At 40.4% G+C, this 16,336-nt stretch overlaps 1 protein-coding gene across 1 annotated transcript; it reads right to left on the bottom strand.

The window, feature by feature from the left end:
• Positions 1-1,769: 1,769 nt before the first annotated feature.
• LOC112029742 (uncharacterized) lies at positions 1,770-3,083 on the bottom strand. Its single transcript, XM_024062430.1, has one exon. It carries the CDS (start codon positions 3,081-3,083, stop codon positions 1,770-1,772), a length of 1,314 nt encoding a protein of 437 aa, XP_023918198.1.
• Between the last annotated feature and the right edge of the window lie 13,253 nt (positions 3,084-16,336).

Here is a 16,336-nt window from a genome sequence, read left to right as displayed (position 1 = left end):
GAATGTTGGAACTTCTTCAATGCTGGGGTTTTTCTGAACTTCTATCATTAAGCCCACGTTCGTCGCCCCTTCTTCTGACGATACTATCTTCGAGACTTCGTCTGCTACCATATTTTAGCTTCTAGGGATCTGTACAAATTCCACTTTATCAAACTCCTGAGACAAATGTTTCGTCAGCCTGAGGTATTTTTGCATTCTCTCTTCCTTTACTTCATATTCTCCCTTAATTTGCCCAATTACCAGTTTTGAATCATTTTGGACTAATAAGTTCTTAGCTCCAAACACCTTTTCGAGTCTCAATCCCATCAAAATTCCTTTGTACTCGGCCTCGTTGTTGGTGGCCGAAAATTTTAGTTGGACTCCATACTTTAGTATTTCTCCATCAGGGGTGGTTATAACGACCCATACTCCTCCCCTCTTTTGGGCTGACAAATCGTCAGTCTGTATCGTCCACTGCTCAACCTTGTTAGTGAGGTCGTCTTCGTCCGTAAGGGTGAACTCGCCAATGAAGTCTACTAAAGCTTGTGCTTTAATGGCTGTCCTGGGATGGTACTCTATATCAAATTGGCTGAGTTCAATTGCCCATTGGACCATTCTCCCAGCTGCCTCAGGTTTGTTCATGGACTTCTTGATAGGTTGGTCTGTCATCACCAGGATAGAATTTGCCTGAAAATACTGTCTTAGTTTGCGTGAGGCTACTATTAATGCGAACGCAGTCTTTTCAATCCTTGGATACTTGGACTTAGCTCCTTAGAAAGCTTGGTTGACGTAATAAACTGGAAGCTATTTCTTGTCTTCTTCTCAAATCAAGGCTGCACTCACGGTTGTAGCTGAAACTGCCAAGTACAAATATAGGTTCTCACCTTCTTTGGATGGACTTAAGAAGGGTGGATTACTCAAGTAGCGTTTGAGCTCCTGGAACACTGCTTCACATTCGTCAGTCCAGGTGAAAGCCTACTTTAAGGTCTTAAAGAAGGGTAGACATTTGTCCGTCGCCCTAGAGACGAACTTATTAAGAGCTGCAATCCTTCCTGTGAGCTTCTGGACTTCCTTGACGGTCTTGGGTGATGCCATGTTGATTATAGCTTGCACCTTTTCCGGATTTGCCTCTATTCTTCTCTAGGACACCATGAATCCAAGGAATTTCCCTGAAGCTATACCAAAAACACACTTACTAGGATTCAGCTTCATCTGGTACTGCTTGAGGGTGGCAAATGTCTCCTTTAGGTTGTCCAGATGGGCAAGTTCTTCTTTACTCTTGACGAGCATATCATCCACGTATACTTCCATATTCTTGCCTATCTGCTTGTTGAACATTTTGTTCACCAACCTCTAATAAGTAGCATCTGCATTCTTCAGTCCAAAAGGCATTACCTTATAGCAATAAAGCCCTTGACTGGTGATGAAAGCTGTTTTCTCCTGATCTTCGTTAGCCATTTTGATTTGGTTGTATCCTGAAAAAGCGTCCATAAATGTCAGCAGCTTGTGTCTAGCTGTAGAATCTACAAGCTGGTCTATTCTTGGTAGAGGAAACTATCTTTTGGGCAAGCCTTATTTAGGTCTGTGAAGTCCACGCACATTCTCCAATTCCCATTTGCTTTCTTTACCAGGACGATGTTTGCAAGCAAGTCAGGATAGAATACTTCCCGGATGAAACCTGTAGTTAGCAGTTTGTTCACCTCGTCAGTAACTGCTTGGTTTTGTTCTGGTGCGAGGACTTGTCGTCTTTGCTTAACGGGTTTTCTCTTTGGGTCTACATTCAACTTATGCTAAATGACTTCTGGAGATATGCCTGGCATATCCTCGTGACTCCAAGCGAAGGCGTCTAGGTTTTCTTTAAGAAACTGGACGAGCCTTGTTCTCATTTCAGGACTTAGAGTCATCCCTATTCTGGTCATCTTAGTTGCTTCTCCTTCGACCAGTTCTACTGTTTCCAGGGCTTCCACTTTTTCTTCCTCGTTCTCTTCGATCATCCATGTGTGGTTCTCCTTTGCGGCCAAGACGGCCTGGTAGCACTCTTTAGCTAAGACTTGATCTCTTTTAACTTCGCCCATGCCGTTCTCTATTGGGAACTTTACCTTCAGGCAGTAGGTGGATGTGGCTGCTTTCCACCTGTTGAGTGTTGGCCTTCCGATGATCACATTGTAGGATGAGGGACAGTCTACCACCAAAAAGTCTAACTGACGGGTCAACTGCCTTGGGTAGGACCCTACCGTTATTGTCAACGTCATTATGCCCTTGGGATATACCCTGTCTCCACTGAAACTGAAGAGGAGGGAATCAAATGGATTCAGCCTTTTTGGATCTAGTTTCAATTGTTGGAATGCAAGAAGGTAGATAATATCAGCAGAGCTACCATTGTCTACAAGGATCCTTTTAGTGTTGAATCCTTCTATGGTGAGCATTATGACCAGGGGGTCGTTGTGAGGCTGCTTCACTCCTCTAGTATCTCCTTCATTGAAAGTCATGTCATGATCAGTTCGTCTCTGTTTAAACGGTGGTGTGATGTGGACGTTGTTTACCTGCCGTTGGCATGCTTTCTTGAGAGATTTGAATGACCCACTTGTGAATGGCCCTCCTGCGATCATTTTTATCTCCCTTATCACATTTTGTGGAGACAGGGACGTGTTGTCTTCGTCTCTAGATGGGGACTCGTGCTGACCTTTTTTATTGTCTCTAAACTTGCTGAACTCCCCTTTCTTCACATACTTTTGCAGCTTCCCTTTCCGTATCAGCTCTTCTATCTGTTCCTTTAGGCCCCAACAATTTTCTTTGTAATGGCCATGGTCCTTGTGAAACCGGCAGTACTTATTCTTGTCTCGGATGTGAGAGGATGAATGCAACGATCTCAACCATTTGAGGTAGTGCTCATCCTTAATCTGTATCAAAATTTTGTCAACAGGCATAACTAGAGGGGAAAATTTTACCGTTCGAGGAGTTTTATCGTCTTTCCTTCTATTTTCGTCACTGATTCGACGATCCGGACGCTCCCACTTTTGCCCTCTACGCTCGTCATCCTTCCTTCCTTTATCTCTTGATTTCTCTACATCTCTGATGGCTGCTAATGCATCTTCAACATTCATATACTTTTATGCTTTCAGGAGCATCTCGACCATCGCCTTTAGGGGATTCTTCGCGAGTAATGCAACGAACTCTCTGGATCTCAGTCTCGCTTTGAAGGTCGTCAGCTGCACCTTATTGTCAGCTTCATCTACCTCCAGCGTCTCCCGAGTGAAGCGTTTCACGTATGACCTTAGGGTTTCCTTCTCTCCTTACCTGATGGTGAGTAAGTGGTCCGCTGGCCTCTTAGGACGTTGTCCTCCAATGAAGTGATGCAGGAAGGCATTGCTCAACTGCTCGAAGTTGTTAATGGACGATGTTGGCAACTTTGTGAACCATTCCCTCGCAGCTCCTTTGAGAGTGGTAGGGAAGGAATGACACAATATCTCGTTAGGGGGCTGCTGAAGCCCTAGCGTCGTCTTAAAGGTATTAAGATGATCTTGAGGGTCCTTAAGCCCGTCGAACGGTTCAAGTTGAGGCAACCGAAATTTCGTCGACACCAGACATTCGAGGACCGCTGTGGTGAAGGGCGAATCTGTTGCCCTGGCCATTCAATCTACACTCCATTCTATTTTCTCCTTGATGGCGTTCCTTAGTTCGTCCATCTCCCTCCTCATCTCTCGAAGAAGATCCGAATTCTACTCAGTTGGAGTGGTAGGCCTTCGATGGTCACTTCTTCTGTGGCTATCTCCTTCGTCATCCTGGTTCCCTTTAGACCGATTCTCCTCCTATTAGAGCCATTGCTTCATTTCCTGATTTTGCCTGGTAAGTTCTTTGACAGTAGTTGTAAGAGCCTGGACCTGTTGAGCTTAGGCTGCAGAATCTTGATTGGACTCCATCTGATCGTAATAGTTGATCGGAAACTACTTTTTTCGAGTCTGAACAAGAAAATGTCGTTCCCCACAGATGGCACCAAACTAATGAAGCGTAAGTTCGTCAGTCAGAGTGGTCAGATAGAAACAATCTCCAGCCCATATGAATGTATCCTAAAAGATGGTCACCGGTGTAGTGCCTGCCACAATGCCTCCGATGCCAAAGTTAGTCCAAAAAAGACTTTAGTAAATCGAAGTAAAATAGCAAAATAACAATAGAATTTTCTCAGTTCTCTTTCATGCCTTGCCTTGATATTGTGAGGGCCTTATATATGCTTTCATGGCTTCTAGCCGTTGGGGTAGTTATGGAGGTTTTAATGTCCCACTTGGTAACGTCTGATGCTGTGTAATGTGGCTTCAATGTGCTCCAGCGGTTCATATAGTTGGCCCTGTAACCGCTCTGGGTATAATTGGGTCGCATTGAATGGCCTACTTGCCTTCGTCAGTGACGTGGGTATTTGTTTTGCTTGTCTAAGTATGCCATCGTTTGTATCGTTGAGATTGTCTCTAGTAAATGAATTCGTCAGTCCTGTCAGTGTGTAAACTTATGATCTATATATAAAATTATAAATAAATAAAACTCCCTTTGCACCCAATTTGTTTTTTAATATGGTACTATTTTCAAATTTACTAATTTAACCCAATCCCATGTAAATATATATTATTTAATCCCACAAAATCATGCAAAAAAGATATTTTGCGTGTCCGTTTGTTAGTTATGGAAGTTTTATGATATGTGACAATCTTCAATGCATACAGTTCCGGCCGGATACGTTTGAAATGGAAAGAGGAAGCTTCGTGTTTTTCTCCAAAAAAAGAAAAAAGAAAAAAAAAAGACGAAGCTTCGTGAGATTTCAACGTGGATGCTCATACTCAATGATTAATAAGAGTCAGCACATGCATGAACATTGAAATAGAAAGACGAAGCTTCGTGTTTTTCTCAAAAAAAAAAAAAAAAAAGAAAAAAAAAAACGAAGCTTCGTGAGATTTCAACGTGGATGCTCATACTCAATGATTAATAAGAGTCTGCATGGTTGTCAAAATTGGGATTTTACGTAAGATCGTGGGAGGTAAGTGGGATCGTGGATCATAGGATCGGATCGTGAATCGTAAGATCCTACATTATTTGAGAAAAAGAAAAAAAAAACAAATTGGTATGTTAAATAATCACATAAATTATACATTCATAAAAAATAAAAAATTTGCATCTATTTGATGTAATTACTATGCATCATTACATCCATTTGTAAGCATCATCTAAGATGTCAAAAATCTCAAAACGTAACAATCTATTGTGGGATGTTATTTTTTGTTTGTTTTCAATTAACACTCTATCTTGCTACATTAGAATAGCAAAACTTAATATATTAGAATATTATTTTTCATTTGGGTCAAACTGAACATTCTGTTAAGTTAAAGAAGATTACAAGGAATAAAAATCGTTTGGAATCATCAGAATCGTACGATTCTGAACGATCGCTAAGATTCTTGAAAGATTAGATCGTTTTGGGCAGGTGAGATCGTAAAATTGTAGGATCGTAGGATCTAGATCAGGATTTTGACAACCATGCATGCATGAACATTGAAATGGAAAGAGGAAGCTTCGTTTTTTCTCAAAAAAAAAAAAAAAAAAGAAAAAAAAAAGACGAAGCTTCGTGAGATTTCAACGTGGATGCTCATACTCAATGATTAATAAGAGTCCGTTTAGATACAGCTGAAAACTAAAAACTGAAAACATTGTAGTAAAATAATTTTTAAATATGTGAATAATGTCATGGGACCCATTTTTAATGAAAAAGTTACTAAAAAGTGAAATTTGTAGGATCCGTGAACAGTGCATGGTGCACTATTCACTAGCTGAAAAGTCAAATAATGCGGCTACTATTCATAAACAGTAGCCGCATTACACCTGAAACGAGTGAAAACCCAAAAAAAAAAAAAAAAAAACGCAAAACGCAAAACGCAAAACGCAGACTTGCTATCCAAACGCTCACTAAGAGTCAGCACATGCATGAACATTGAAATGGAAAGAGGAAGCTTCGTGTTTTTCTCAAAAAAAAAAAAAAAACACTTACCAATGAAGTTTTGTCGATAATCCTTCTTATAAAAAATAAAATAAAAAAGGAATTTATCCCTTTATCCATCATAATCTTCATTATTAAAAAAAAAAAAAAAATTCCTTCTTATGAATTTTATTTACGTAATTATTTTTTTCTTTGTACCATAACTGAAAGAGTAATAGACTATTATTTTTTATGACAAACTTCAATTGAAAAAGGAAAAGAAAATCTTTCCTATTAGTTCAAAACCTATATATACAAAAAGTTGAAGGAAAAAAGAAAAAAAGAAGTAATAGTTTTAATAATTAAAAAAAAAAAGAAAAAAAAAACACTTCTATAACTTTTTAAGAGTTAAAAAAAAAAAGAAAAAAAAAGAAAAAAAAAAAAAAGAAGCTCAAATTCTTGATGGAATAATCTATTCTTCTTCCCGAAATTTGTGTATAGATAATATAACATAAGGACAATTAAATTATAAACTCCAAATTTTTTATTGTTTTTAAGTTAAACTCTGAAGTTTAGGTATATATATCATATGTGTTCATAATTTTATAAATTTTGCAATCTGACCATTTAATGAGTATCAACCAAAATATCATACTTCACATTGGCTGTACTTTAAGAATTGTTATTAAGTACTAAAAATATTTTCAAGTGAATGGTAAATGAAACTTTGACTAAAAAATAAAAGAAAATGGCTAATTCATGTATTATAAATCCTAAAAGACATATGCAATGTTAAGGATACAGCTGTTGATGAGATAGGATTAGGATAAGATAGAATCATATTTGAATTTGTATCCAAGTGATGAGCTGGAGGTATATCCGGATCTGTATATCTGAACTGTACTTACAATTTGAATTTGTAACAAACTCTCATATATATGAAAATGCCTAAACCGTGTAAGGTAAGGCTTGGAAACATTTTTCAAATATCTGATTTTACATGCAATAATTCAATATCCATGTGGATGCTTTCGCATGGCCACTTAAAAGCAAAATATGACACCAAAACACATCCTAACCCCTACTATATATACGTACCCACCACCAACCTTCAGAAAGTGACTTATGCTGCTGATGTTCATATCCGCAATGCACGCAATTAGGATTTAGGAGTTGAGGAGTGGCAAATATATCTATATATATATACACCCAAAAACTTTAATGCTTTACCCACTTGTACTGTGTGGAGAAATTTCCTTCTACCTTCCTTACTTTGGCACTTTCTAGCTAGCTAGGGAAGAAAACAATTTAGACTCCAAACTTGAAGATAAGAATATCGTTCACGTACTGTCAGCATTTGAGGATAAGAATCGTATGATTTTTGCTATCTTCCTCCTAAACTTTCATTGTATTAGCACTAGCATTGGTTGTTTTTTTAGTACCACCAATACTAAAAAGTATGTTGCAATTATGAAGGAGAAGCTAAAAAAAATGGTTGTTGAGCTACAATGTATAGCCAAAGACGGCTATGCATGATAGCTAAGATGGTAAAAAAGAAATATTTTATTAAAAGTTATATTATTTTATTGTGTTGGAGGTTGTGGTAGTTGTTTAATGTAGTAGATATATTATTTTATTGTATTATTTATATTATTTTATTATGTTTAATGCTAAAATAAAATCACCAAAACGACCCACTAGTGAAACCCAGCCACCACCAAAACAACCATCACTGAAACCCACCACCAAAACTAGCAAGCACCGAAACAACCCATCGCTACCATTGAAACACCCACCAACCCAAACGTCAACCCAATTGCCACCCAAATGCCAATCCAAACAAAGACCCAAACACCACCCAAAATTTGACCCAAACACCACCTAAATCCGACCCAAAAACCACCCAAATGCAGACCAAAATGACCGACCCAAACTCTGATTTGTACCACCAACCCAAATCCGTACCTAAAATTTTGAGGGCGAACTAAGAGAGAAGAGAGATTCAAAGATCCTACCCAAAATCATGAGGGAAAGCTGTGAGAGAAGAGAGATTCGGAGATTGAGAGGGACTGAGGGAGAAGAATGGACGAAGAAGTGCAGAGAAGATAGTCAGAGAAAAAATGAGAGAGAGAGAGAGAGAGAGAGAGAGAGAGAGAGAGAGAGAGAGAAAAGGTGAATAAATTATATTATTTTGTGTTTACAAACTCATGAACTGTAGGTTATTGTTTTAGATATAAATATCGGGTCAAAGAACTTTTTTAGTGCCTCAATTACTAAAATAGCAATTTGGGGGTTTTACAACCCCCCAAATGCTAATGCTCTTAGGAGATGATGAATTTATTCATTTATTTAATCTAATAGGTCTCACATTATGGTTTTTCTAAAATTGAAAAGTACTTCTTGCTTATTATAGGTCTTTTATTTTTGGTAAACAGACGATTCATTAAAGATTAAGAAAATACATCAAGATCATCACAGGTTCAAAAAACATTCCATTACAATCCTCATTCAAAATAGTCCTAATGTTCTAAGGTGGACAATCAAAATGCACCAAACATAAATTCTGGTCCAACCCCAACTTAGCCAACATATCTGCACAATGGTTTGCCTCTTGGTAGCAGTGTTTAAACTGATTTTGTTGGAACTGCATCATCAACTGCCTACAATCCTCCAAAATGGGAGATATAATATTATTTTCATAGTTTAGGTTCCAAAATACATCAACAATTGATTTGGCATCAAGTTCAACAACAAGAGAAGGTATATTCAAATTGCAACATAGTGTTAGTCTAGCCCTAAGGCCCCACAGTTTAGCTGCATAACTAGTAGTTGACCCAATATTCCTTGAAAAACCAGCAAGCCATGTGTCATGCTCATCCCTGATCAGACCCCCACACCCTGCTAAACCCGGATTTCCTGCAGTAGCCCCATCCGTGTTAAGCTTAGCCCATCCAAGTGGTGGTTTCTGCCAATGCACCCTCTTAATAATGCGGCGTGACAGTTCTCTCGAAGGTGAGACACAACACATAAACTTCACAACTTGATTTCGAATATCAGTCACCAAGTTAAGGTTCTGCATTTTCCTGTTGAAGACAAAATCATTCCTATACTTCCATATGTTCCAAATAGCGAAAGGAAAAAGAATTTTCCAAGGGGGTTTTCCAGCAGGTTGGTTGGTGTTCAATCTACCATTTAAGTTTAACCAATTTGTCAGGTTGGAAGTCCAAAACCCGTGATTGCTCATCTGCACACCAAGCTATCTCCACACCAACTGAACCTGAGGGCAATCCCTTAAGGCATGCAAAGTAGATTCAATTTCCCTATTGCAAATGGGACAATTTTCATCTTCTACCACTCCTCTTTTTGTGAGACATTCTTTGACAACAATGCTATTGTGAGCACATTGCCATAAAAATTTTTTGATGTGAAGAAGAGTCGGAGCTTTCCAAATCCAACTTGCTATAAATGGTGCAATTTCCTCACTACCCATAGCAAGTTTATAGGAACTCTTTAAATCAAAGCTACCCTTCGGATTCTCAGCCCATGCAAGCTTATCACCACTTCTACCTGTTAGTGACAATGGAGTGGCTTGAAGCAAGTGCTTTATGTCTGAGGGAAACTCAAAAGGCACTTGGTTCCAATCCAACCCCGAGTCCACCATGATATCTTTGATCACCCAGTTGGAAGCCTCTCGGGTTAAGGGGCCTTGTATAAGGTGTTTAAGAATTTAGTAACTACCATTTCTGCTATTTAGTATTATTTAGTATAAGATCATGTATACAATCAATGATTAAACAAAGAATATTAGCCTTAAGCCCAATGGTCGACTGTCAAGGTAAAAAAAAAAAAAACCTTTGCTTTTAGAAAATTAGACCAAAGGTTACGAAGAGTCATTAATAATTAACACCCCTCTATCTTATCCATTACTTGAAGTTTAATTAGTAAACTATTGATGTTGTATCTAAAAAGAGTAGTAAATTAATGATGATGCATTCACTCAATAAAGGTAATTAACCTCATGGTCTTTTGCATGAGGTCTCTGCCTTTATATATATATATATATATATTGATTGATTGATATTGATTGATTGAATTTTCAATTTGAAATTGGAAGATTCTTAGTGGAATCCGGTGGATAAATGCGTAAACGTACTATAGAGGAAATTCCAAAGAATTTGTATTTTAAGGTTTTGGCTTTTCAGCAAAGCAAAAACAAAGGCAGAATGTACCTAAACCAAGTCTAGACATTAAGATTCTGAGTAACTATCTACAACTGTATCCCAAGTCCAAAAAAAACAAGGAGTGGATTTTGGTTAATGGGATGGTGTGTATTGCTGCAAAAGGATTCTCCAAGCAATGCCAAATATGAGTCATGCCTTTTCTTGACCTCCCAACATTTTTTTTCGGTTAAAGGGAAATTGCATTAAACTAGCTAGCTATGAAAGGCGAAGTAATGGCAGAAAGCCTTAAGGAGTACATACCAGCAACATCTGAACTTAAAATATTACATAATACATCAGCAGGTGGCAAATCTAAAACAACAAAATTCCCAGCAAGGGAACAGCCAGCTCGAGCAAGGTTATCAGTGCACCTATTCGCCTCTCTAAAGATATGGTTGGTTGATAAACAAGTTCCTCCAAAAAGAAAATAGCAACCTTTCTCACTTTTTCTCTCTAGGTTTCGGCGAAACCTAGGGATGAAACTCCTTTGCCTTTATGCAATTTCTTTCTCCGCTTGTCGGTGGAAATTAGAGACTTAGTAAGAATGGACGTAATCACAACAAAGTGTGCAAACATCAAACTCTTGGATAGGGAAAGAAGTGAAGTTGATTTAGCCCCTCCTGGGATATACCAAGGTTTGGTGCTTGTTGGGAAGTTTTACACCAAGCGGAGAGTGAATCTAGAAGCTATAGGGCAAGCTTTACGGTCAGTGTGAAGAACTAAAAGGGACTTTGAGGTAAGCGATGTGGGTGAGAATAGAGTTTTATTTTCGTTCTAGGCAAAGGAAGATCTGGACTGGGTTCTCTTGCAAAGGCCATGGTCCTTTGACAAGTACATACTACTGCTGCATAAGCTAAAGATGGGTGAGTCAGTCTCATCTCTAACTTTTCATGAAGCTGCTCTTTAGGTTCAGATTCATGGCTTACCAACTCTGTGCCAAACAAGGGAAGCGGGTTTAAGTATTGGAGGAATTTTGGGCAAGGTCGAAAAGGTGGATGTAGGGGACAAAGGGTTGAACCTGGGATGTTATTTGAGGATTAGAGTAACGATGAACATTTCGCAATCGTTAATCAGGGGAAGGTTGGTGCGCATGGGAGGCTCAGACTCATAGTGGGTTAAGTTCAAGTATGAACACTTACCTGTATTTTGCTATTTGTGTGGAAAACTTGATCATGATGAGAAGGAATGCATAGAATGGATGTGCAGGGCAGACTCGATAAAATCTAAGGACAAGCAATATGGTCCTTGGCTGCGCACAACTCCAGATAGGTTACAAAAATTGCATATGGTGATGGGGCAGCTAGTAGGGGAGAGAGCAAGTCCTGGGTAGATGGGGGAGGAGATGACTGAAGGCGTGAGGTAGCCCGGTAAGCAAACGGTAGCCTCTGTTGAACGCCGATAGCTCCAAAGAGTCTTGGAGACTAACAAAGATAGGGTTGACATGGAGAGTATGATATTGCAAAGCGAGAAATTCAAGGAAAAGCTAACCGGGGAAAAAGAAAAACCAGATTTTGAGGTGCAGTTGAGGGAGATTGATGCCGAGATTTTCAATAAAGTTGAGATTTTCGGTAAAGCTGACATGGGAGCTAACATGTAGAAGGTTTCCAAGGTACGGATACTAGAGTCGGAGAAGAAGATCTCAGCAAACCAAGAGGAAAATAGGGAGAGTGATGAGTAGCGCTTGGCTTGGGAGCCGGGCTGTCCTCAAGTGGGCTGCAAGATGCATTGGGCCATATAAAAGCTAATGTTGGGCATGCTGAAACAAATGAATCACTTGATCAAGTGAAGGAGCTACTCTTGTTCCAAAGTGGGCCTAAAATGCCAGATGCAAATGAAAGAGGATTTATAGAAAAGCCAAGAGCCCAAACCGAAAAAAGCCTAATGCGCATGCATACAAGCCGAGGAAAGAAAATGTACGGTTGCGCACATCCAACTTGCAGAAGGTGAACGCCTTGGCGAAGATAACCCGAATGGATATAGAGGAGGTAGAGGTGGGGCTAAAACGTAAGTCACGTGCTCCCCTTAAAGAAGTATTGGAGAATGCTGGGGCTGGAAAGAGACCCAAGGTAGAAGAGGAAGTTACTGCTTTTGGTAAATTGTTGGCAACACAAATGGGGTTGGCGGCGGCTGCGGTGCAGCCCCATCGGGAACAATAAGTGCTATATGTTGGAACTGTCGAGGGCTTGGGAACCCTCGGACAGTTGGCACTCTCCAAAAATCTGTTTTGGAGGAAGATCCCACCTTGGTGTTCCTTATGGAAACCAAGTTTAGTGTGGAGGAAATGTCTGAGATCAAGCATAAGTTGGAAAAAAGCCAAGGCATGATAGTTCCTAGTGTTCGCAGGAGTGGAGGCTTGGCCCTGTTATGGAAGGATTCACTACTAGTGGAGGTGCAAACTTTCTCTCCTAGACATATAGATGTGATTATTACAGAGGATGCTGGGAAAAAGAAATGGCGTTTTACCGGATTTTATGGCCACCCAAAAACTAACAAAAGAGAGGAGTCTTGGTCGCTCTTAGTGAACTTGAGCACTAGGTGTGAGCTTCCTTGGGTGTGCATAGGAGACTTCAACGAGATATGTCATAGGGGAGAAAAGGCAGGTGGGGTTGAGAAACCTGAATGGCAGATGAGGGCTTTCTCTTCAGCTATCAACAAAAGTAAACTTAGAGACATGGGCTTCGTAGGTCCAGAATTCACTTGGAGTAGGCGGTTAGGGGCACATGGGTGGGTCCAGGAGAGACTTGATCGGGCTTTGGTCTCCATAAATTGGGCTTCTTTGTTTCCTGGGGTAAGACTTTACAATGTGGCCACTTGCTCTTCTGATCATAACATGTTGATTCTTAAAGCTCTACCACCTAAGAGTATGTATAAAAAAAGGCAACGGTTGTTTAGGTTCAAGGCTATGTGGATTAAGGAGGAAGAATGTGATGGAGTAGTAAAGGAGGCTTGGGAGAGAGGCCGAATTCTAGGGGGCCAAAATCAATTTGGGAGGTGCATGGATGAGTGTAGTTCCTCTCTGCAAAGCTAGAATAGGACAAACTTTGGCCATGTAGGACGGAAAATTACCTCACTTTCAAAGAAGCTTCAATGGTTGGAGTGTTTACCAAGGGGTGAGGCCAACATGGAAGAGATTCATGACATAAAGGGGGAGCTTAACACGCTACTTTTGGTGGAGGAAGAGATGTGGAAGCAACGGTCAAGAAATTGTTGGCTTAAATCAGGAGATAGCAATACTTCCTTCTTCCATGAGAAAGCCTCAAAAAGGCATCAACGGAACACCATTACTCGACTTTTAGACTCTAATGGTAACTGGCAGGATGAGGAAGACATCATGGGTCATATTCTTGTTGAATATTTCCAAGAGCTTTTCACTTCTTCATGCCCAACAGTTAGTGAAGAATTGTTAAATGCTATACAACCTAAAGTTACTAACAGAATGAATGAAGTCTTATTGTAGGATTTTAGGGTTGCTGAGGTTGAGAAAGCCCTTAAGTAGATGCACCTGTTGAAGGCGCTAGGTCCTAATGGTATGCCTCCGTTGTTTTTTCAACATTATTGGCCTACTGTAAATTCTGTTTTCATACAAACTGTAGTAGACTTTCTTAATAATGGTGTTGTTCCCCTGAAGTTTCATGAAACCCACATTATGCTCATTCCTAAGACAAAAAACCCCTCTAAAGTCATTGATTACAGGTCTATAAGTTTGTGTAATGTGGCATATAAGCTTGCTTCCAAGGTAGTAGCTAACCGAATGAGGGTTGTGTTGAAAGATATAGTTTGTGAAAACCAAAGTGCCTTTGTAGCTGAAAGGCTAATCACAGATAATATTCTTGTGGCCCATGAATTAATGAACCATATTCATAGGAAGAGGAAAGGCAGGGTTGGTAAGATGGCTTTGAAGTTGGATATGAGTAAGGCCTATGACCAGGTGGAGTGGGGGTGCTTGCAAAAAATAATGGAGAAGCTAAGGTTTCATGAGCGGTGGATTCGTATTGTAATGGCATGTGTGTCCTCTGTTACATATGCTATTAGACTTAATGGGCAACCTTGCAGATTAATCACTCCTACCCATGGCCTTTGACAAGGTGATCCTCTCTCCCTTTTTCTCTTTCTCCTGTGTGCTGAAGGTTGTCGGCTCTGTTGCATAAGGCCTCTATGAGGAAGGAATTGAATGGTGTGCCTGCCTCGGCTAGGGGGCCAAGAATTTCACACTTATTCTTTGTGGATGATAGTTTGATTTTTTGCAAAGCAACAGAGAAGAAAGGGGCTAAAGTGCAGAGAATTTTGCAAGTGTATGAGTCTTCTTCGAGTCAGTAATTAAATAGGAACAAGACAACTCTATTCTTTAGTCGCAATACCACTACATGCACTCAGGAAGTCATCAAGTCCATGTTTGGTGCCCAGGTTATCAAACCTCATAAATTCTATTTAGGCCTTCCGTCGTTGATAGGCAAGTCTAAGAAGAACACTTTCACTTAACTGAAACAAAAATTGGCTTCCAAGCTAGCGGGTTGGAAAGAGAAGCTTCTGTCAAATGCGGGAAAAGAAGTATTGATCAAGGTAGTTGCACAGGCCATTCCTTCTTATACTATGAGCTGTTTCAAACTCCCTAACGAGCTCTGTGAGGAGATGACTGGAATGGTGAGACAATTTTGGTGGGGACAAGTGAAGAATGAGAAGAAGGTGGCTTGGATGAGCTGGGATAGAATGTGCCGCCCAAAGGAAGAAGAGGGGTTAGGTTTTAGAGACCTGAATTCCTTCAACCTTGCTCTTTTAGCAAAACAGGGCTGGAAACTTCAAACTAATTCCTCTTCCCTTCTTTCTCGGGTCTATAAAGCTAAATATTTCCCCAATGGGGACTTTGTGGAAGCTGAGATAGGTAAGAATGCTTCCTATGCTTAGAGGAGCATCATGGCAGCCCAACACCTGGTAAAACACGGTTCAAGATGGCAGGTTGGCGATGGTTGTCACATATGTGTTTGCCAGAATCAGTGGCTTACTACTCGGAGCACTTATAGGGCGGTTTCTCCTGAATGGTTTGGGAACCAAATTAAAAGGGTGTGTGAATTACTGAAACATGGGAGCAAGGAATGGGATATTGAACTAGTTAGGGGGCTCTTCTTACCCCAGGATGCAGAGGCGATTCTAAGCACCCCCATTAGTGATTCGGTTGCTATTGATAGAATGGTATGGGTTGAAGATAAGAAAGGTAGATTTACCGTGAGGAGTGCTTATAGGCTGACTCTGGAAATTGTGGCAGAGAGTGAGAACGCTAGTTGCTCTGACTTGGCAAATTTGCACGGAGTATGGAGAGGGGTGTGGAGTTTGAACCAGCCAAATAGAATAAAGCAGTTTACCTGGAAGGCCTGTAATGGTATCCTGGCCACTAAAGACTCTCTCTTTCGCAGAAAAATCACGGCCAACAATATTTGCGAAGACTGTGGTAGGCATGTTGAAACTACAATGCACTTGCTCTATTTTTGCAACCGTAGTACAGAGTTAACGTTCAAGAGTATTGGAGTTTCTTGGACACCTTCAGTAGGCTTCGAATTTGTTGGGAAGCGTAGCAAGGGCTGTTGGAGCGGTGGGTCACGATTTGTTGGGGCATTTGGAAGAGCCGAAACGAGGTTTGGCATGGAGGAAAAAGGCGTCTAGGGCCTGTAATTGTGAGAAACGCTTTGAGATTATTGGAGAATTATCATTCTGCCAATGTGAAGCCAAGCCAGTCTAGTTCTGACATCCAAAACTTTGCTATTTGGAAACCACCTCCGCCGGGTTACTTCAAGGTCAATGTAGATGGTGCACTTTTCGCAAAATCTAAGCAATCCGGCGTGGGTGTGATCTTGCGGGACGAGGTGGGTAACGTGGTTGCAGCTATGTGCAGGAAGCTAGACTTACCTCTCGGTGTGCTAGAGACGGAAGCGAAGGCCTTAGAGATTGGGATGATATTTGCCGAGGAGGTGGGGCTCAGGGATGTGGTGTTTGAAGGTGACTTGTAGCTGATAATTAACGCTGTTTACGACATTGGAGAGGCAGCATCGTCGGTGCTGAACATTATCCAAGGTGTGCTGCAGAAGGCCCAGTGCTTCAGGACGTTTGATTTTCTACATATTAAAAATTAGGGAAATGTCCCTGCCCACTTGTTAGCTCAGCATGCCCAAAAGGTTAAGAGCTTGGTAGT

This window comes from Quercus suber, unplaced genomic scaffold (assembly GCF_002906115.3).
Source record: "Quercus suber isolate HL8 unplaced genomic scaffold, Cork oak 2.0 scaffold_541, whole genome shotgun sequence".
Classification (NCBI taxonomy): domain Eukaryota; kingdom Viridiplantae; phylum Streptophyta; class Magnoliopsida; order Fagales; family Fagaceae; genus Quercus; species Quercus suber.
The sequence above is the reverse complement of the archived record's forward strand: the minus strand, read 5'-3'. Positions and strand labels throughout refer to the sequence as shown.

Coding starts and splice junctions, on each gene's coding strand:
- LOC112029742 (XM_024062430.1), bottom strand. CDS start 3,083: ATGAATGTTGAAGATGCATTAGCAGCCATCAGAGATGTAGAGAAATCA.